Source organism: Coniophora puteana (assembly GCF_000271625.1).
Source record: "Coniophora puteana RWD-64-598 SS2 unplaced genomic scaffold CONPUscaffold_7, whole genome shotgun sequence".
NCBI classification, from domain to species: Eukaryota; Fungi; Basidiomycota; class Agaricomycetes; order Boletales; family Coniophoraceae; genus Coniophora; species Coniophora puteana.
In genome coordinates, this window is record NW_006913059.1 from 634,456 (window position 1) to 654,738 (window position 20,283).

The window sequence follows — 20,283 nt, forward strand, 5'->3', positions numbered from 1 at the left end:
CCCCCCCCCCCCCCCCCCCCCCCAATCTTCTATCTTCCTCAAACTAGCGTCTTTCGTTTCTAGCGTCATGGACTGGTCTGCCTTCGCGGGCACCGTCTTCCTCCTCGCAGGCTGCCCGCTCAACTCTTCCTTTGCGAAGGAGTTGGCATGGATCGTGAAAGGTGTGTGTAATTGATTTAAATTACTCCTTCCTTTATGGGATCCAACGTTGCGATACTGTATGGGATGCTGACGCTATTTCTGCCCTGTTGCACAGCACGGATCAACTCGGTTTTCTTTTCGGTGATCTGGGCGAGCGCACCCGCTCTAGTGTCGCTCATGTCGTTCTTCACGGACGTTTATCGGTGGAAGGGGCTCACTGCCTTCATTGTATTCACGGTAAGGAAATGCCGTTTCACCTTGTTTAGGGCAATGCGTTAATGATTTCCAGCAGGCAATTACTTTCTTCATGATGAATGGGTGAGAATGGCATCGTAATAGCTCGTATGAGTGTAGTTTACTAACAATTACCCGCAAAGGCTTACTTTGAACGCGTTCCCGACGTTCACCCTCCAAATTCTCCAGGTACGTTTTCGGCCTCAAAATAGTTTCCGAGAGAACTAAATCCATCCGCATTTAATTAGACGCTTGTTGATGTCTGTCGTCTCGAGACGCATATCAGCGAAGACAGTGCCCCCGCGGGTGTCTTAATTGAAGCAAACTGAAGAAAGTATCGCCCGTAGAGGGTGCATTCGAAGGAGTCACAATCGGTAAACGGTCGTTCAAGTAAAACGAGATTCCCAAAAGATCGATGGGCAAACTGAAGGGAAGAGTAAAGGTATGGCTCATTATTTTATCATGGATACAATCGGCTCATAAACCCGTCTTCGCCTTTAGTCAAGAATGGCAAGCATAAGGCAAACAGCAGCAATATCAACAGTAACGGATCATCCTCGTTGCCGCACAAGGATGGCCAGGCGTCCGAAAGCGACGCCGCGACGATGACGTTGGCGGAGTCTGCGTCTGTCGCGGAGAGCTTGCTGCAGGACCATCGATTCGTACTGCAGGACCTCAACGCCAGCTTCCCCGACAGCAAGCTGACGGTGACCCTGGACCCGACTGCGAGTGGGAAGACGGCTTTACCTGTACGCATCACCATCTTGCTTTATGTATATTCTTGACTATCGTTGCTGACAATCTCACAAAATAGATGGAACCCCTCGGCAAAATGTCCCTCACCCAGTGCAAGCTGCAGACGTCGAAGAACATACAGCGCGTCGACGTGTTTAGAGACACTCAGTCGTTCCCGAACACCGCGCAGATGCCACGGCTCCGGCACAAGCTGATCGAGGGCCGCATCCTTTTTGGATACCTGTACGATGAGGGGCAGCGTAACGCTGTCGTCGAGTGCTGTGCACTCAAGCAGAGTTCGTATATCCTCGAGGACGGGGACACCACGGAGATTGGGCCGAGGGGTGTCAGTTTGAGTGGGGGCAGAAGGCTCGGTGAGTTTCCTTGCTTCCTTATCTCCAATTCAAGCTTGGCTGACTAGCCAAATAAATGACTAGTGTTGCTCTTGCGAAAGCGGTGTATGTGAGAGCGAAGTATGTTCTCTTGGACGACCCTTTGGGTGCGGTAGTGAGTTCAGCTCGGATTAATCCAGCGACAATGAATTGTGCTAATAATTTATTTCTCCGCGCTCAGGACAATCATACGCTCGATCCTTGTACGAGTATGATTTACGTGGACTGCTGCCGGCTAATCACACTGTCGTCGTAAGGATCTCGCTTTGTAATAAAGTAATGCTACATTTTCTAATGCCAGCGTAGATTGTCGTTACCCATTGCGTCGGGCTGGTCTTGCCAAGAACCTACTACTTCGTTCGTATGCTGGATGAACGAATTAATACCTATACGCGCAAGGTATTTCAGATAACATCGCTCAAGGCTCCGCAACGGAAGCTAGGGAAGAAAAACCAGTCATCGCTTTGGACCTTATCTCGGCCGAGAGCCTTGTCATAAAGTATGCGCCGGAGCTGCCGCTCGTGCTTCACAACGTCTCGTTCACGCTAAAACCTAGAGCAAATCCAACTGCTCGGTCGTGCTGGTATAATTGCCTTCTCATGGGAATTCCGATAATTAATCCTTTTTTCGTAGGGAGCGGCAAGACGACGCTCGCGATGAATATTTTACGCTTCGTGAGTGCGCAAGGAATGCCAAAATGTTATGTTACTAATGATATTGCCCCGTGTGCAGGCGGATCCCGCGAGCGGACGCATCGTGATCGATGGGATTGGTTTTTCAAAGATCAGCTTCGTTCATGTTTGGTGCGTACATATGTTATCTTCTTGTAAGTATGTGCTGCTGCGTTAGTGTGTAGACCTCCATGCCCCAGGTAACTGTTATGATTGCTATATGATGTATGATATTTACTGCTACCCTAGGACAATACGTTGCTCTCCGGCACTTTGAGGGAAATTTTGGATCCCTTCAGTGAGTGAAATTATCACAGGCACGACACGGAACCTAAACGCTTTGTGTAGATGAGCACGAAGACTTCAAATATCTCAAGGTTTTGTGCCATATTCGGATGTTTACCGAGAGCGCCCACCAGTCCCAGCGGACTTGCGCTCCATCGCGTGCCCCGTCCCCTGCATCGTCTTCGCATAGTGTTCAGCTCGACGAGGCTGCCTCAGTCGTGTCTGTTTCACCCACGAGATCGATGCCAAGGTGAAGATATCCTTCGATAACCCAGGTCTCGGCGCGCGAAACCAACTTCTTCAGGGACCAGAAGCAGCTGATCGCTTCGACGCGTGCGCTTCTCCGTCATGGCTCGATCATCGTCTTTGACAAGGCCACAAGCAGCAGTGATTTCGCTACGGACGCTAAGACATCCAGGCGGCAATTCGCGAAACATTCACCGACTCTCTCTGCTCCTTACCGATAAGTCTAGTTGTTGCAGCTATACGTCTGGCCACCGTTGACGTTCATTATGATTTGCAGTTGCTTGTCGCTTGCACAGTCATCAACTATGACCAGCTGGTCGTCCTCGACAAGGGCAAGATCGCCAGGATCGACACACTAATGAACCTGAAGCAGAAAGAGAATCATATGTCTCAAGGGTGGTACGTTCGCTGAGCTAGAGGCTGTTTAGAAGGCAAAAGTTGAGAGTGACGCGGGGTATATGAGCCCGCTAACATATATTTCAAGCCTAGCTGGTTAGTTTACTATACATGATTTGTCTAACGCCTGTGTTACCAATCCCGGACATAACAATTATTTACTAATACATCTCGTGCTTGCTTCTGGAACGTTGGAACCTGGGCGCAAAGGCGTGTCTTATCCTTGCCAATTGTATGCCCCACATGTCTACCCGGTGTTGGCGTAGGTCTGCAGCGACAGTCGCCGCAACACCAAACATGCCCATGTAACCCTATCCACGCCCATCGCGCAGCATACTGCGACATCACTGGAAACAATGCGAAGATAGGAACACGTTGAGATTACAATAACGAACGTGCATTGACCTAATTTGACTCACGACGAAAGCAAAGACGAAGACTTGGGCAAGCTCGTCCAAAACGCCAAAACATGCCGGTATGGTGCCAATGGTAGCGGGAGAGAAACCCAGGCCACTGCTACTCGTAGAAGTGGAGCAGAAAAGAGCTTTCAGGGTTGCAAGTGCGGCTTCAACAGCTCCGAGAAGGTTGTTGTTTACGATGGGGATAGGGATGGAGGGAGCAAGGAGGGCACGCAGAGGTAGAGGCGCACTGGTGACAGAGATAAAAGAACAAAGGCCTTTTGGAGCCTGTACGTCGTTAGCTAAGTGGTATCGATTTGGCTTTCCGCCTGGGCAGAATCTGCCAATGGAGTTCAGCTTTGGACTTCAAGAAGGAGGAAGAGCGCAACGAGAAGCGCGAAAAAAGATAACAAAAACGAAGACATCAGCGCAAAGGAGAAAAAATAAGGATAAACTTGCCGGAATTGCCGCGAGAACAATTGCGGCCATCTATCCGCCGGCCGTGCCAGTAGCCGCCTATAGCTACGAAGGGCCCTGAGCCAAGTCGAATAAGAAACGATGGTAGAAAGATACAACTTGTAAGATACGCACCCTGGAATTGCCCCGACATACCACATAATATGTAGCAGCTCAAATCCTTAGGCCAGGTTCGAGTCTTCAGTGAGCTCATGAATTGAGTGGATGCATAATTCCGCAATCCCGGAGCGAAAAGACACATTCTTGCCCGCAAAAGTTCGCCCAAGCAAATCATGGAGACATAGAGGCCTAAAATCCGAGCCTGATCGACACGCAAGGGGTGGCATGGTAGGTCACGGTTTCCGCCCTACATAGCCTAGGAGCAGACTCAATGCTAATGTTGTACAAACATACGTGGCGAAGAAGGTTGATTCCTGCAGGGGTCATGAAAACCAGTCGGCTTTATGAGCCAGGAATGTACTCACTATGAGACCACGCAGCACCCAACTCTGCTCTCATTGTCTAGCTCATGAACGAGCTTTAGCACAGCTAGTGTAATACAAAGGCGTTGATGCAGGGACTTCTGAGAGGATACCGGTGTGACAACATGCAATAGAGACAGAGTTCCGGTCTTTACATTGGGTAAAGGTGTCCTGAGGGTTTTGTTGCTACGAGCGTTAACGTTCTTGGGCCAAGCATTGAGCAAAGGCGTGCTTTGATCTGGGACGGCGGAGTTCTCGCTTGAAGACATGTGTATGATGAGGAAGGCGATGGGGCGTTCTTTCAATTGTCCCTAGTGACGGATGGCTGACCCCAGGCCGGCTGGGGAACAAGCAGGAACGACAGAGAGACCCACCATAATAAAGCCGGCAGCTCAGGCTACAGTGATCTGAGGAGGCGTACACAAGTCATAAGAGGGTAGGCTGAAAGATGGGGTTGGAGATGCTAAGCGACGTGCCTATCACTGCAGGAGAGATCTAAGGCCAGGCCGCCACTCGGGCTGTTACTATCGACAAGGCTACTGTAGGTTTGCAACTGGATGTCCGAAAATCTACTACACTGTGCCAAAACACCCACATCTCAGTCAAAGTATCCGCCACTGACTTATTGTGACGCTAACTTAAACAGGGTACGTAGACAATGCATGAGCGAGAAGAAACTCCCCGGTTTTGGAGAGATCCCAGCAGGAACTATGCTTGTCCACAAAACGCTCAATTTCATCACGGCCGAGGCTCACCAGAGCTCTAAGGCTGGTCTCATCACATAGACCATGCTCCCGCAAAGTCTCAATGACCCGAGATGAGTTCAAAGACAACTTCTGACTGAGAAAGGCTTGCAAATTGGAAGATGCAGCACGGTGCGGCCGTATGGCAAGCGCATTGGTAGGCTGATGGGCGGGTGCAAGGCGCGGCGCAGACCGCTGGGGATGCCTTCCAGAGCGAAACACCTTCCGGTTACGCTCATAGAGGTAGCGACGAACGTAGACATCAACGGGCCACCCAGCTTCGTAGGTCCAATCGAACTGAATGGACTTCATCACCTACGATGTATTGCAGTGAGCAAACAGCATGGAACGACAAAAAGGACAAACGCACCAGGTCACAAATCCTGGACACTTTTTCCTGCTCTTGTTGAAGATATGGCTTGTCGATACGAAGACGACTTTTGATTAGAGGAAGGGCTAGGGCCTTAGATGATCAAACACAGTGTCAATATGGATTAGATACAGAACGACTAGTACGCCACGCACCTGGATGTTGCGCCAAACCTTCAGAGGCATCTCCAACTCATCTAAAAGGGGTTGCAAGTGAAGCGCTACCATGCGCTCGAGCTCATTATCCAAAGGCCGAAGAACAATGCGAGGTTTAACATCCATTGAAAAGAACAGATTAAGATTGTAGGGAACGCAAGCAAAAGCCTTTTGTTGAAGGGCAAAGGGGTTTATTCGCACATAAGCCAATCCCACGAGGAAGCAGAGCTCGCTCTCCAAACTATCGCGCTCCTCGACGTGGAATCCGTCTTCACACTATGCAAGGCATCGTGCTTTCTCCCACTGGCCCGGAATATGTCTTGCTCATTATTGACGTTTTCCCCCCATGCGCTGTCGCTTGCTTCCTGGGCCACCCAACATCCATCCCATCTTCGCCGATTCTATCTTGATACCGACAGACTTGCGCAACATTAAGAGACCTGAAACACGCCCGCACGTTGTGGCACGGGCTCTACCACTGGATGCGGTCGTTCCTCCCTGTCCCCACCCTGGACTCGTCTTCTAGCCACGATCAAAGGGCTCGCATTTCAATGTCATTGGAAACACTCTTACAACCATCTGTCAAACAGCTCGTCGCCGCATCCCTGCGAATTGAGTGCTCGTGGCTCCTCCCGCGACCGCGGATCCCCACCAGGCTCGTCTCGCCCTCCGCCCCCATACGATCCGAGCTCTCCCTGTGCTCCCTCGAGTTCGTGCGTGACCGGTATCTGCTGGCGGTGTACGAGCGGGGCAAGGTCGATCTATGGTACATGGACACGGGCATGGACAAGGATGGGCAGCGGAGGGATATGAGGCTGTATGCATGGTACGCGTTTGATGAGGACCTACGGGTACTATCAAGCGCGCATGGGATCAGGATTGTATCTTGCTGTTACGCTGGCTGAGGTGTACGTCTTTTGCCTGCTTGGCTGTCGAGTCGAGAGCTGACAAGCCTGGACTCTAGATTCATCACGAGGATAATCTCCATCTGACTCGATGCGGAGAACGCGAACACTATCCGGTGCTTTGACATCGTGAACGGAGTCGACCTCTCATCCCCAAGGGGCTTACGGGCCATCAACGTTGAGTCAGGAATCACTCTCTTCTCGCACGTGTCGTCCATGGACGTAGTCAACTGGCGGACCAACACCTCTGTTCCTATTACCGCCTACGCAGACGACGATCTTGAGGAGCTCGTATGTGCTTCCCGTTTCTTGATGACCATTCCCAGCTCTGATTTGGCTAAAACAGTGGAACGGAAAAACTGCCATGACCTTCTGTGGACCCTGCTTCCACACTCGCTCCATCGAGCTCTACCCCACCCCCTCCCTCCCTGGCACTGCATCCTCACCCCACACCGCACACTACCCCCACATCCCTGTCCTCATCCATCGCTTCTCCCACATCACCTTCCGCCGCGTCTCCGTTTCCCATCCCCGTCCCTCCTTTTTATCTCCACCAACAGGCTACGCCCTCTCCTTCGTCGGCTACGACGTCTTCCACGGCCTCTTCCAGTACCTCCTCACCCTCACCCTCGCCCCCGTCCCCTCCCTCACATTCGCCCTCGCAGCGCTGCACCCGGTCGGCATCGCGCGCGACATGGTGCACGCGTACGCGAGCGTGTTCGGCGCGGGGCGGGGAAGCCCGCGTTCGTTGGTGCGTGGGCGCTAGGTCCGCAGGGGCGGAGGGGCGTGTGGGTCGAGCGCATGCGGGAGAGCCTGACGACGAGCTTGTATGCATTTTCGTGGGACCGCACGCGAAAGAATGTACGGCCGCGGTTGAAGGAAAGCGTTGTTGTGGGTGAGGGACCTGAGGATGGTGGTGGGCCGGTGGACGATTCGGACGCGGTGGATGGGATTGTGGTGGAGGCGGAGGAGGCGGAGTCGAGCGACGGGGAGGAGGAGGTTGGGTTTGTGAGGGTGCAGACGGGTGTGCCGCTTATGGATAGCAAAATTGTGTTGGAGGTGCCGTCTATCGATCTTCGAGGTTCGTGCCTTCCGCTCTCCTCCCTGATGACACCGAGCTCACAATATGTTGAAATAGAGGACATCACGCTATGCGCATTATCAGAGGCGACAGGCCGAATAGCGCTCGGGCTCCGCTCTGGATCTATCAAGATCGTGTAGCCGCTCGTGCGGTCGATACGAGCGGCAATATATGCGTTGGGTTTACTTCTGATTACACCATCCTACGCATATTACACACGACCTGGGCAGCAAAGCATGTTTTGCAAGGGGGGAAAAGGTACTCTTTTGGAGCGATCGATGAGCACACGATCATTGACATCGGTAATCAGACGCGCGTGCCATACACGTTCCTTGGGCTCGTCGCCGGCTATGTAATAAGGATTTTGATAAATTTCTGCCTACATTTTGAGTAGTAGGCCAATAACTATCGAGTTCTTTTTCCTGTGTATGCAGCTGCGACACTAATCAGACAATCTGTTTCGCAGTAATACAAGTGCTGCTGTGACATGAGAATTTGTCGGAGTTCGGAACCGGCATCGGTAAATGGCAAATAGCGTGGAGGAAAAGTCGCGAGCTGTTATAACTCTGGTATATTCGTAGCTGGGCTGATGCGCAACCGGCCAGCTATCCAGCAGCATTGATTGCTTCTCAATCCGATCGCACTCGACCAATGATTAATGATTAATCAGCAACCCGGCGACAAGTAGTGCAGGCTACTATTCAGCCTAAAGGTTTGAGGCACCTGATCGCGAGGGTACCCGGCGCCAGCGAGCATGATCACGCATCGTGCATCATGCATCATACACCATGCATCACGCAACGCCTGCACCATATATCTGCGCATCTGCATTGCTGCTCTAGGCTGCCGAAACGCTGCATGCCTTAGGACTCTTGCCCGCTCAGATGCAAAGGGACCCGCGACAAGCCCCCACCATTGAATCGACTCTAAGCTAGACTTCCTGCTGACGGCTGACGGGTCAGGCCTTCAGGCACGGTAGTGTGATCGATTCCTCGAACATATCCGACGTGTATTTCCGGTGCTTCACGTCAACTCGGATGTTGTAGTCGCGTGAGCTGCGGTGCATATTGCAATTGGGTTTGCGGCGTTGATTTCAAAGCGCTAGCTGAACCTCAGGGCAAGTTTTCCGGCGAAACCCTACTGGTACGCCTGAGCATTGGCTCCAAAAATCGGTCTTCGCGCGGATTGTTCACTTACATTGCTTTAGGGGCAAGAGGCTCATCTGTAAAAGCCATCGATGCGCATTTCCAATCTATCGAGTGTCTTGTCCACTCGACGTGGCGCAAAAGAAGTAGGTATACCCTGTATCTGAGGTTGTCGCCATACTAATCTCTTTTCAGGCAGCTATTCGCCAGAAACCCTCAGTACGTTTTGCAATGCAACACGCTTAAGTCATCTGCTTATCTTGTGTTTATCGCTGTTCAAGTCTATCCTATGCATCACCAGTGATTCGGATTTAGACAATTTTACTACCCGCAGCAAGCATAATGGGGGGCTTGCACCGGCAGTGCTACTTCTCAACGTTAGATGCTCCGCGACTCGGGTGTCCGTTCACAAGCTTCGACACTGCTTCCTCATATGCAAAAACGTGTCCTCGCTGGAACTCGTTATCAGCGGCGCCTCTACAGGATACATGAAGCATGTTCTTCGCGAAGTCAGGTTCCGAAGGCTCACCACCTTCAAGTCCAACGCCTCTCACGAAATCCTGGCTGATTTTTTCAGTCGCCATTCACATCTGGTCGACATCGCCGTCAGCCACTGCGCAGCTGGAAAGTGCTGTAACTCATGCACCCAGTTCCCTCATCTTTCCACCGTGTCAGGGCCACTCGCCTGCGTATCAGCCCTTATCAAAGGCTCTCCCAGTCGCCACGTTCAGCATATCAAGGCCCACCTCACAAAAGACTGCCTTGCGTCGCCAACCAAGATTTTTAAGACGCTGGAACCAGCGAATAGCAATATTACCCGGCTTGAAATCGACTTTCACCCCTCAGACACTCAAATCTTACATAAAATTTCCAATATGGCTAAGCTTCGAGCCCTCAAGCTCGTTGAGAAATCTTGGGTCAGCTTTCAGTACAATCACGCGTGGCTATTTCTCACTCTTGCTTTATCAGGCTTTGCGTGATTATCAGCCCTCAGCGCATCCCTGGACCGACGTCCGAAACTGGGCTCGAGACCTGCTTGCCATGCCTAGGCTAAACCGCTTAGTTCTGCGGACAAACTCGGCACTGGTCGATGAGCCAGGGAAGAAGTCCAGTGAAAAGAAGCTTATCAAGCTGTGGACTGGGGGTTCGGGTAGATATTCGTTGAGGAGTCAAGTACCACACCCAGCGCTGCGAAGGGTTACGCTATGGTACTTAGCTGATTCCCTTGAAGGCGTTTTATCGTATTGGGATAGGCAAGGAGGGGCAGGTAGCAGCACCTGGGTTGCAGGGCCTCAAGTAGAATCCGACTGGCATGCTTTCGTTTGATTTTGCTTTTATGCAGTCGCAGCCTCCCTTTTTTTCTAGTAAGCGTCTCGCGCGTCCTGTAATGAATATCCAATTTCTGCAACGTCACGCTTCTGCGTCGAAAGCATCGAGCATCATCATATTGATGCGCTTTAAGTGCAGACTGGCTGAAAGTCTAAGCTGCGCAATGGAATCTGAGGCCGGTGCAATTGGTAGGCTGGGGTGCTTGGTGTCTTGACGGTACATTTCATTATGATGTGAGTGGCTAATTGATCACGCTAATGAATCTAGAACTTTAGTAAAATTACGATAAGCTATCGCTGACACAAAAAAGCCCTGGGGCTTAAGAAGGCTCTTGCGTGGATTGGATAGTGAAAGGCGGGAGAGAGACAGAAATCTATATTTGTATACCGCCACAAACGGTGCCAATTACCGTTAAGACGCGGTCGCCGAAGCGTACGTGACATGAATTGTACATAGTGTAAAGTAGATGGGAATATCGCCGAAGCTCACTGTAAGCGTTGTAGAGTGGTGTAGGTGTGAAGCGTGTAGCACGACAGTCATAGACGTCCGAACATAGTAAATAGGAAAGACATAAGAGAAAAGAAAGGGAAAGAGAAAACGTAGCATAAACCCCATAGTAAATAAGTATTGGGTGCAGTGGGAGCCCTGTCGAAGGGTCACTCTAGATCTCCTACTTGGACTTGCTGGTGGTCACCACGTGTTCGTAATTGCGTTGGTCGAGGTTGGTACTTCTTGAAGGCGTCGGAAACCTTCAGGAACTTGATCAGGGCAGCGATGCCGTTTTCGGTGCCAAGGACGTCGCAGAGGACAATCTCTGAGGATCGTTCCTTGATGCGGAGGAGGTTACGGTGGGTCTCGTAGAGTGGGCAGGATTCGAGGAAGTGAGCGCGCGTCTGGGTCGGCTCTCCACATAGGCACTGGGTAGATTCCGTTGGACGACGGTGAGGTGGTAGCCTCCTTGGCCAGTTCGTCCGCGCGTTCGTTTCCATCCCTTTGTGCCCAGTGAAAGGCGGGAAAGGCGAGAGGTAGATCAACATCCTGAGGACAAACCCCATCTAGCTGACCCCACGCAGTTGGAACGTTATCTGAGCGATGGTAATCCTGCTATTGTTAGAGCGCTGAGGATCTGCAAGCAGTGAGGAAGCGCACCTCCAGGCGCCTGAGCAAGACGGGGGCGGCAGAGGTGACAGACTGATGGCACTTCATTCGGTCAAGTATGAATGCAATGTCAATGAGATGCAAGAGGCCTGATGGGCCAGAACCCGACGACGAGGGCGGCCCATGGGCTTGTACGGGGTGCGCGCTCCGTGTGCACTGCAACTTGATTATAGTTGGTCAGAGGTGCCGGTGATCAATTGATCATGGGGTCCGCAGCTGCTTGAGTTATATGTCGCCAGCCGGGACAGGCTTGCACGATATGGCGTAGGCGGATCGGCGAGCCTACCGGACTTATCGGAAATTGGCGGCCGTAGGAGATCGGCGCTTGATCATCGGCGCCAACGCGCCAATGTTCTAACGTTTAATAATACTAGGTATTGTACAGTGTCCGGTACTGTATGGCAACTTTTCGAAGCCCTCGCTGCAACAGCCGCCGCCCCGCCTCGCTTCGCCCGCTCGATGTGCACATCATCGAGTCAAACGCGGAGTACCATGGCTTGTCCCAAGGTCCCGGTCAGCTTTACCGTCTGCCTGTGCATTCTCTCCGCGCTCATTAACCCATGACTATGACAACCTCTACAGGAAAGAAGAAGCTCACCCGAATGGAAATTGAGATGATCAGGCTCTCCGCCCTGCGCCATCCGAACCTCCTCTCTATGCTCGCCGTCAAGTCAGCTTGAACGACGCTCCGCCGCGCCTTATCGCCCTCAGCAAGCGAAGGGCAGCGCTGCTGGGCGTGCTCCAAAACAGCGAGTGTCTGAGGGAGGAAAGAGTTTCTGTACGTTTTTTTTCCTTATCTTGGATTCGAGGCGTGGACAGCTAGCGTCATGTTCCTTTTGTTGTGCATGTGGGTTCCGTCGGTGGTAGGGCTATCTCGGGCAGATTCTCTGCTCCGAACGCTGTGCACGTGGGTGATCTCGCACACCCCGATTCCGCTTCTTCTCCCTTCTCCGTCCCTCTTTCTCATGACTGCCATCTTGTGAGGCAGGCGTCAACACACGCGGCATCTTCCTTGCAACGCGCGAGAACCAGCTTCAGTTGAAGCGCGTCAAGCTCGACAAGGTTAAGGGCCACGCTCCCCTGCGCGACCAGCCACACCACTCGAATTTGTTTGGGCCCGACGTGAAGGTGGCGAACGGTGAACTAGGGCTGCCAGAGGCTTGGTACGTCCACCGTTCCTTTTCCATGTGACGACCGAAATGTTGGCCTTCAGTGTGGATTGGACGCGTACATACATACAATCAGGCGGACTCGCCGCCAAGTTACTCAAAGCGAAGGGGCATCCACTACATTGGAATTGTATTTCCTCAGATGCTCCTTAGCTGCGACGTCTCCAAGATATACGTGGAGCGCCCAGCGTTTCAGGCAGGTGAACCCTACTTCACTGCATCCCCGTATTGCCATTAACCCGTACCATCGCTAGTTCCTATAAGGTCCCCCGAGCTCTTCTAATGAGGCCCGGTAATGTTCGCCTTTTCCTCCCCCTATTCATCCGGATCTATGTTGCTCAATTGCAAGATGCGGTGCCAAGAGGTCTCGTGCGCTTCAAGCGCTTCCCTCTCCGTTCGGAGGTAGTCGACTGGGCTGTGTGGCTCGTGTTTTATCTAGGAACCACAGGTGGGTATATGCACTTTCTGTCCAGTATCTTATTCACATGTTCTAATGTGTGGTGCAGGAGACGAATATGGTCGTAATTTGCTGACATAGGCCTTCATTAAGTCCGGTTCGTTGCGTTTGTTTATTCATGGTACGGCGCAAGGTGCCTAATTGAATGTCCCGGGAATGGGGCCACGCTAGGAGGATGAAATGGAAACAAGTGGGCGAAGGAACACGAAAGTCTCGTCGCTGCGCTCTTTTGACGCTGTGTAAGGAACACGATGAGAATAAGGGACCAGGTGATCAGCGTTGTCAGCGTGTAGGGCAGTGTGCACGTCGGGGACACACCCGGATATCAGTCCCCCGTAATGTAGTGTAAATCACTTCATCCAACCTAATATATTCATATGTGCTTCTATCAGCCTGCATGGGAAGGTCGTGGGCGAGGAAGGACTTGGATTGGCCAAAACTACGAGCTATGCGTTCGCCGTAATCTAATTTTCCGAAACTACTCAAGGTACGAGGGGATTGGAAGGTTGAAAAACTCATAAAGGCTGTCCCAAATCGCCATCCGCAAACCAGTCGCTATTTCTCCAGCCCTGCGCTGACAGGTTGGGCACAATTCTTCTATCGCCTCCCCATCTTCAGCTACAAGAGCCTTCAAATCGTTCATAGCGTCCGATGTGCAACGAGCAAGCGATTGAAGCTTGGAATCTAAGCTCGCGGCGTTACAATCACGATGGCACATGTTGACCTCTTTAAGCGACACATGGAATACGCTCAGGGTCGCCTTGCCTTGCAGATATTGCCGAATGCGCTCCCGACCAAGTAGAAGGCATTTGAGGTCGCCGTTGGTCAAGAATGACCAATCCGCAGTGCGACCGCCTTCTTCTTGAACTTCAACAATGCGAGCAGCAACGCCTCGGTCAATCTCCTTTGCACTGCGGTCGCAGGATATCTCGAGTCGGGAAAGATGATAAAATGCCGCCGGTAAGACGTTGGTCAGGTGAAATTCACGAGCAAGACGGATAGCAGATCCTGGTTCGGGGAAAATATCATCATTGAATGGTGGAATGTGTTCCTCTAGATCCTCAGTCCTGCGTCGTGTCTGGCAAAGCATTACCTCGCCTTCAAGCCTGTCCCACTCTGGAATGGTTTGCGGCCAGTCTGCTTCAAATTGCTTGATTAATCTGTCCGATAAGAAGGTGATTTGGTATTTCTTGGCAAGACGTAGGATTCCTTGGATCTTCCTTGGGGTCTCAGGGTCGTAGCGTGTAAGCATAAATGATCTATCCATATTCGTATTAAATGATAAGCGACATCTCGTTGCGTTGACACAACTTACGGTGCATGATAAAAGATTCTAAGGAAGTCAAAGACATCCGCTGCTTTGTCGTACATCCGTACAAGGGGTACGCCTTCAAAAAAGTCGTTGGGATTCAAAGCTCCATCCGGCGAAGCAGGAATTGAGAACATATCGGAAAATACTGGGGAATGGAGGGAGAGCAATGACTTGTGCACGCGGAAGATGAGGCCTTCTTCGTTGCCAATGGCAGCAGCGATGACGATATTGCCGTCGAAGAAATAGAGTGTGTTTTCTTTTGTGAAGTTGGGTAATGTGGATCCCGAGATATCTTGCGGAGCTTCATCTTCTGCGAGGGATACCGGGCTAGAGATTGGAGATGACATGGCTTTTTGCAGATACGTGCGAATTCGAAGCAGAAAACTGGGTGATGAAAATTTGAAAGGGTCAGAAGCGCACCACCAGGAGCAGCTGCGTGCAGATCTCACCGAAAGGGGTAAATGCATTCAAGCTCCGCTTCTCTCTAATCGCACTTCTATATCGTCTGAGCGTTGCGTATCTCAAGTTTATTCGCTAGGTTGCACCGGCGTTTCGACCTCCAAGTTTCAGCTGCTAGTGAGTGAATTCATTATAAAAGTCCATTTGGCCCATTTCTACCGTAAGCTATGTAGTAGCTCATTCGGCAATCCATACTGTTGATAATCGATAAGTACCTGGAGTTTGACGCGTATATGAGTGGTGCATGGTTTTCGAAAATTTCCTAAGTGACCTATTCGTTCAGGGAATGTATGTCCCAAACAGATTCCTCAAGGCTGCGCTTCTCGTCAAGGGCTCTTCCTCTTCGCCTGCAATATTCAAGAGCTTGTCAATGACCTCCTTCAAGAAGAATTCTTCCACCGGGCGTGAATGCAGTGCAGTCCGACAAAATGGGCAAGTGTACCTTGGCTGCACTGGCCCTGCACCGCCGTTATTATTGCCGACGTTCCCATTGCCTCCCTGGCCGCCCTGGTTATGTCTCTGTTGGCCACGTTCCTGCTCATGGCAATCAAGGAACTGGCGTGCTGCCATAGACAGGGCGAACACAGGGTGGTGCATGATCTGGGGATGACGAAGGAAAGCAACAACTTCTTCGGGCATGGTTGCATATGAAGACGCTGTGGGCAAAGGACGATCATGCGTGTTCAGAGCATGTGAATCATTAGGATTGTACTGGGGGTGAGATGCGGTGAACTGGGCGAGTATGATGTCAAACCAGTTCACCAGACATGACTGGCAGAGTGTGTGGCCGCAGTCAGGTAACCTGAAGAGGAACAGTTGTATTAGAAACGAACAGGGAGGAAACAACGAGGATGTACAAGTAGGGGGACTGCATCTTGATGGTGCAGACTTTGCATGACACCAGTTCGTCGAGATCATTACGAGACTAACGAATTCAAGTAAGAAGTCATATGCCTAGTGAGGACTATGTCATAATTCACGTACAATGATGACAGAGCTTGAAAAGCGGGTGTTCATGTCCTGAATCTGCGCATTTAACATGCGGTTCTCCTGGAATTAAATCAGCTAGGGTCATGGCTAATAGATAATTATTAGCGGTCAACTACCTCTTGTATCCTGGATGTCACATCCTCAAGGTCCAAAGCTTGGTTGGCAAAACTGGAAAGATTGGCGTTCATGTCCTGGATCTGCGCTTTTAACAGGCGATTTTCCTGCAATTTGATGAGCTATGGAACACGGCGCTTGTTGCACTTACCTCTTGCAGTTTGGCTATTGTATTTCCAGAGTCTGAAGCTTGCCCGCTAACACATCTCGGCCCATCACGAGTCTCCTTTAAAACATGTAGCGTAGAGGACTCTTCATCGGAGGTGAGCTCTATAATATTTCTAGAGGTAAGACTGGATTTCTTCTTTCGATTGCCTTTGCCTTGTGCCTTGATGGAGGTCGGCTGTGATGCTGGTGGGCTCTCATCATCAGAGACGACGATTACTTCTTGAGATGGGACATGACATGGACGGGACGACAAGGTGTTGGAATATGGCTGTGATACCAAGTGCGAGATGGAAGCGTGCCTACTGGCCGGCATTGGATACGGAGATGACCTCAAGAGTGGAGAATTTTGAAGGAGAGTCGGAGGGTGTATATATGGGACGCCTGAGAAAAGCACGGAGTTCTCAATGCCGCGCGACGGGCTAGCAGACACATCAACTGGTCAGTCTACTTGGGCTCCTGTTCACCCGGAGCCCCTTTGAGAACGTACACCAGCCGCCCGATAATCATGAGGCTGAGGATTGAATATGATTATCAGCATAATAGTGACTATTGATCACTACAACACTATATGCATGGAAGATATCGATATCGTTTCCCACTCCATACAACAGCGAAATATCGGCACCTGGGTGTTCTTCATGTCCTAGGATTCTGTAAAACTCGTCCTTCCCGAACTCTGCGTTCTTGCACCACCCGCACTCATATCACCACTCACATTCGTCTCATTTTCTACAAGTAGTACTCCAGCGGCCCGGGTGCAGGCACAGGGACGCTGACGTACACGACGTGTCAGGATTTGGCGACAGTGTGAGAGGACCAAATGCAATAGCTCACGGACTGTGGACCGATTCTTTCAGTGTCGAAGATGAGGACTGGCTCACAGGGTTTGAGCCAGTAGCGAACAGTGCACGATCTGGTCGACATTGGAGAGGCACTTGCGGAGGTGCATTCCCGCGCCTTGTCCGACGTCTCGCCCCACCCGATGGGCATCGGCTGCTGAGCGTGTCCGGCAGCGCCGAGAGTAGATTGAAGCCATTCTTGTCTGAGGACCACTTAACAAGATGCTCCCAGTGCTATTTGAAGTCCACACGCCGGACCTGCAGCATGAGCAGGCCTGTAGTCTCAATCTCGGGCGGGGCATGTACAGTGGCATCGTGCACGGGGGGAGGCTGTCCTGTCGCGTGGGGTGCTTGAGCTCGAAGAGCAGGCCCTCGAAGATAACCGTGTGTCTCGTAATAAGTGTCAAGGTCGAAGGGCGTAAGAAATCCGGAGAGGAGCCTGAGGGAGAGCATACGTTTTGTGCCGAACAACCAATGGCGTTAGCATTAGGAGAGAGGCGGCCCACCAGGGGCATAAAACAAAAGATAGAAGGAATAATGAATGTAAATCTGATCAGGCCAGAGTCTCTGGTATCGTTGCGTCCGTATCATCTAGAGCCAACGCGACCCGACAGTTAAAGCGGGGACCCGGATATAGTGAATGCGTAGATCTAGCATAAAGTATAACTATGAAAAGAGACCGTGTATAGTAAGAAAAATAGGAGCGTTCGTAATAGATGCGAGAGAAAAGCGTGACGTAGCTCTGCAGTGAGGCTCAAATCCCCCGGCCCTGTCATGGCACTTAGGCTTTTTTTTAATGGGAGAGAGAGCGCGAAGCGCATGATGTGGGGGAGGGAATAGACGGCGGATATAACCCATGAACCAGGAGCGGATGGGCGGGGAACCATCGTCTCGAAGCCTGATTTAGGGACGGAAACAAAACTTGGCGTCCCCCCACTCGATGTAATGCAAGAAGGATACGACGGAACACGGCCCCGGTGCGACAGACTTGACGAGAATTTAATCATCCTCGAAAGAGGTGTCCGCTTTGTGACGGGGTATGGTAAAGGATAGAGTTGAAGGAGTAAGGGAGGCGGGGAGTCAATCTCCGTCGCGGGGTCGTCCTTGGGCCGCGCGAGCAGCTTCGCGCCCATCGCCACCTATACACGCACCCCGCCGGTCAACACAATGCTTCCTATACAGCTCAAAGAGGGTAGGTACTCACCAGCGTCTCAGGCCCGTTCCCCACCGAAATCTCCAGCAGCGTCCGGAGCGCGTCCGGCTGCCCGCGAGCATGCCCTACTTCTCCTTCTCGACCGCCCGCACCTGCTTCAGCACGTGGTTCCGCACGCCGATGAGGTTGTGGTCAAGCACCGCGCTGAGCACCTCCCTCGCCGTGCTGATCTTCACCAGGTTCGCCTCCGCCGTGTTGACGTTGGTCTTCGCCTCCGCTGCGGCAGTCGCCGTGGCCTGTCGGCGTCGGCATCCTCGCTCTTGATCGCGCTCTTGCTCGTATCCGGATTGGAACTACCGCTCGACCGGGGATTGGCGTCTGGTGATGACGACGTCGAGGGGCCGGCGTGGGCGACCCGGTCCTGTTCGTCATCGCTGAACCGTTGGCCTTCTCCGCACTGTTACCGCCCTCCCCTTCCCCCTCCTTCTTCACTTACACATCTGGCGACGAAGACGCCCACGCCGCGCTCGCCCCCACACTCTTACTAGCCGGCTTCGCGCTCCCGTTCCCGTGGACGCTCCCAAGAACCTCCGCGTTGACATACAAGCTAGCGATCTCGCGCATAAACACCGGGTCGTTCTGCACGTTATCGATCTGGTTGAAGATGATGCACGAGTTAAGCACGTTGTTGAACGTCGAATCGTCCAGCGCACAAGCGAGCACGACGTCTTTGAGTAACTGCAGCCTGTACGTGTTGTGTACCTTCTTCTGGATCGATTCGTCCGGGATTGGGATCGGCTGGTGGAAGCGCGAGGTGAGGTGCAGGAACTCGCGGTAGTTGGTCTTGTGCGTGGGGAACTCGGGGTCGTCTATGCGTGGACGGTAGCCGAGATTAAGTAAGGGACATTAAGGACACCATTGATGATGATGTATGAGACGGGAAATATGACGCACATTCTAACATGCCTACAACTGCGAAGAAGTTGTCGTCATCGAGAATATGTTCATACATGCCATAGTCATTTAATATTACTGTCAAACGCGTTGGCAAAGCACCCCCGTAGCAAAGAAAAACGCGCGAGACTCACGTATTGTTTGCATAAGGCTAAAAGTGCATGCAGGTTATCCAGAGACTAAATCTTCTGCTACATTGAGAACGTTGATCATGGCTTTAATCTAATCCTGCGGCGCTGTCAGCTCAGCACATAGGATAGGTGGAAACAAGGAATAAATGCGCACCGACGCTGTATGTAGTCGCATATCTTCTCCTTGACATGTCCTCGAGCGAGAGCCTTTATGGAACGCTCAATGTCCGCAACGTTTCCCGATTCATGATCAGGCATGGGTAAATGACCGGTGCGGAGAATAATTGCGGTCATCGTGGCATCGTGGTTAGGGGAGGAAGAGTCAAAACCGCCCGCTTCTGGCACGCGAAGAATGGATGAGCATCGTGTGATCGCGTTTCCGGGTACACACCGGCTGTATACGGATTCCTGAAAGAGACGGGAAAGCTTACCGGAGGAATTGATATGGTACTGAACTTCTATTATGAAGTTCCAGACCTCCGCACAGCTCTCGGCATCCTGGAAGTTTAGCGCGTAGTCGACGCTATCGGGCTCTGTCCAGATGATGAGAGTATCTGGAATGGAGATACAGGTCAAGGTAAGTAGGGGCAATGGCGCAAAATCACGGCGGGGACGAGACGCGACGCGACACGCACCCTGCTGCCTCTGGTATACATCTTTATATCGACTGCCGGTGGATAGGATCGTCCTCTCGTCCTCCTCCTCCTCGCGGGCAATGAGGAACGCTTGGTTGGTCTCCTCGATGAATTGACCATGGAAATATGCGGTGCCCTGGTCGACCCAGCGAAAGTCTATCAGCTCGTAGACCTTTGCAAAGACGTAACAGTAGTCGGTCAGCACAAAGTCGTCCGAAGCGAGCATGGTGAAGATGGTGGTAGGAAGAAAGTAAAAAAGGGATGGAAGGGGTAACTGGCACTGCTGTCCGGGGGTAGACATACAGCATGTAAAAGGACGGGTGTATGACGGCATTCTGACCGGGACGAAGCCGAAGCCGCGGACACGGCACAGGGAGGGCGATGGCTTGCCGGTTCAGGGATGGGAGAGCTTGCTATAGTCGCGCAGTTCTTTGCGGTCCAGGGCGACAAGCTCACCTGAGCTTCTCGAAACGATCCACATTGATGGGTGAGACTATTTAAACAGTTGTGGGTGCCAACGGATGGTGTCGGTGGCCGCCTTGTTCCGAAACTAGGACTCCAGGGGTCGTGAAAGTGGTGT

General features: G+C 51.9%; 7 protein-coding genes across 7 annotated transcripts in view; 3 read left to right on the forward strand and 4 right to left on the reverse strand.

Annotated features, from left to right (window-relative positions):
- CONPUDRAFT_73481 (uncharacterized protein) overlaps positions 1-3,908 on the forward strand; it is a gene marked incomplete at both ends in the record, with an annotated part of 5,885 nt that extends 1,977 nt beyond the window's left edge. The window contains 16 exons of the mRNA XM_007770910.1: positions 64-161; positions 257-378; positions 519-564; positions 877-1,124; positions 1,190-1,278; positions 1,548-1,617; positions 1,809-1,863; positions 1,911-2,001; positions 2,136-2,176; positions 2,235-2,305; positions 2,359-2,373; positions 2,423-2,471; positions 2,522-2,708; positions 2,927-3,103; positions 3,528-3,737; positions 3,836-3,908. Of these exons, the coding sequence (XP_007769100.1) occupies positions 64-161; positions 257-378; positions 519-564; positions 877-1,124; positions 1,190-1,278; positions 1,548-1,617; positions 1,809-1,863; positions 1,911-2,001; positions 2,136-2,176; positions 2,235-2,305; positions 2,359-2,373; positions 2,423-2,471; positions 2,522-2,708; positions 2,927-3,103; positions 3,528-3,737; positions 3,836-3,908 (1,642 nt within the window). The remainder of the gene's footprint in view (positions 1-63; positions 162-256; positions 379-518; positions 565-876; positions 1,125-1,189; positions 1,279-1,547; positions 1,618-1,808; positions 1,864-1,910; positions 2,002-2,135; positions 2,177-2,234; positions 2,306-2,358; positions 2,374-2,422; positions 2,472-2,521; positions 2,709-2,926; positions 3,104-3,527; positions 3,738-3,835) is intronic.
- A 1,166-nt stretch (positions 3,909-5,074) lies between these two features.
- On the reverse strand, positions 5,075-5,830 carry CONPUDRAFT_73482 (uncharacterized protein; the record flags this gene model as incomplete). Its single annotated transcript, XM_007770911.1, has 3 exons — positions 5,075-5,494; positions 5,550-5,642; positions 5,705-5,830. The coding sequence occupies 3 exons, from the start codon at positions 5,828-5,830 to the stop codon at positions 5,075-5,077; spliced, it is 639 nt and encodes a 212-aa protein (XP_007769101.1).
- A 425-nt stretch (positions 5,831-6,255) lies between these two features.
- On the forward strand, positions 6,256-7,830 carry CONPUDRAFT_73483 (uncharacterized protein; the record flags this gene model as incomplete). The annotated part of the gene is made up of 5 exons (XM_007770912.1): positions 6,256-6,530; positions 6,768-6,900; positions 6,956-7,360; positions 7,384-7,690; positions 7,748-7,830. 5 exons carry the CDS (start codon positions 6,256-6,258, stop codon positions 7,828-7,830), a joined length of 1,203 nt encoding a protein of 400 aa, XP_007769102.1.
- Positions 7,831-10,892: 3,062 nt separating this feature from the next.
- On the reverse strand, positions 10,893-11,087 carry CONPUDRAFT_31816 (uncharacterized protein; the record flags this gene model as incomplete). The annotated part of the gene is made up of 1 exon (XM_007770779.1): positions 10,893-11,087. A coding segment is annotated over one exon (195 nt), but the record flags the coding sequence as incomplete, so codon positions are not given.
- A 633-nt stretch (positions 11,088-11,720) lies between these two features.
- Positions 11,721-13,029, forward strand: CONPUDRAFT_73484 (uncharacterized protein; the record flags this gene model as incomplete). The annotated part of the gene is made up of 6 exons (XM_007770913.1): positions 11,721-11,835; positions 11,905-11,992; positions 12,034-12,100; positions 12,307-12,485; positions 12,746-12,939; positions 12,998-13,029. The coding sequence occupies 6 exons, from the start codon at positions 11,721-11,723 to the stop codon at positions 13,027-13,029; spliced, it is 675 nt and encodes a 224-aa protein (XP_007769103.1).
- A 397-nt stretch (positions 13,030-13,426) lies between these two features.
- On the reverse strand, positions 13,427-14,607 carry CONPUDRAFT_73485 (uncharacterized protein; the record flags this gene model as incomplete). The annotated part of the gene is made up of 2 exons (XM_007770914.1): positions 13,427-14,207; positions 14,264-14,607. The coding sequence occupies 2 exons, from the start codon at positions 14,605-14,607 to the stop codon at positions 13,427-13,429; spliced, it is 1,125 nt and encodes a 374-aa protein (XP_007769104.1).
- A 391-nt stretch (positions 14,608-14,998) lies between these two features.
- Positions 14,999-19,929, reverse strand: CONPUDRAFT_154374 (uncharacterized protein; the record flags this gene model as incomplete). Its single annotated transcript, XM_007771115.1, has 15 exons — positions 14,999-15,521; positions 15,577-15,644; positions 15,704-15,769; positions 15,826-15,930; positions 15,975-16,093; positions 17,819-17,969; positions 18,035-18,091; positions 18,136-18,279; positions 18,341-18,404; positions 18,480-18,852; positions 18,938-19,015; positions 19,072-19,088; positions 19,223-19,406; positions 19,500-19,622; positions 19,704-19,929. The coding sequence occupies 15 exons, from the start codon at positions 19,927-19,929 to the stop codon at positions 14,999-15,001; spliced, it is 2,298 nt and encodes a 765-aa protein (XP_007769305.1).
- Between the last annotated feature and the right edge of the window lie 354 nt (positions 19,930-20,283).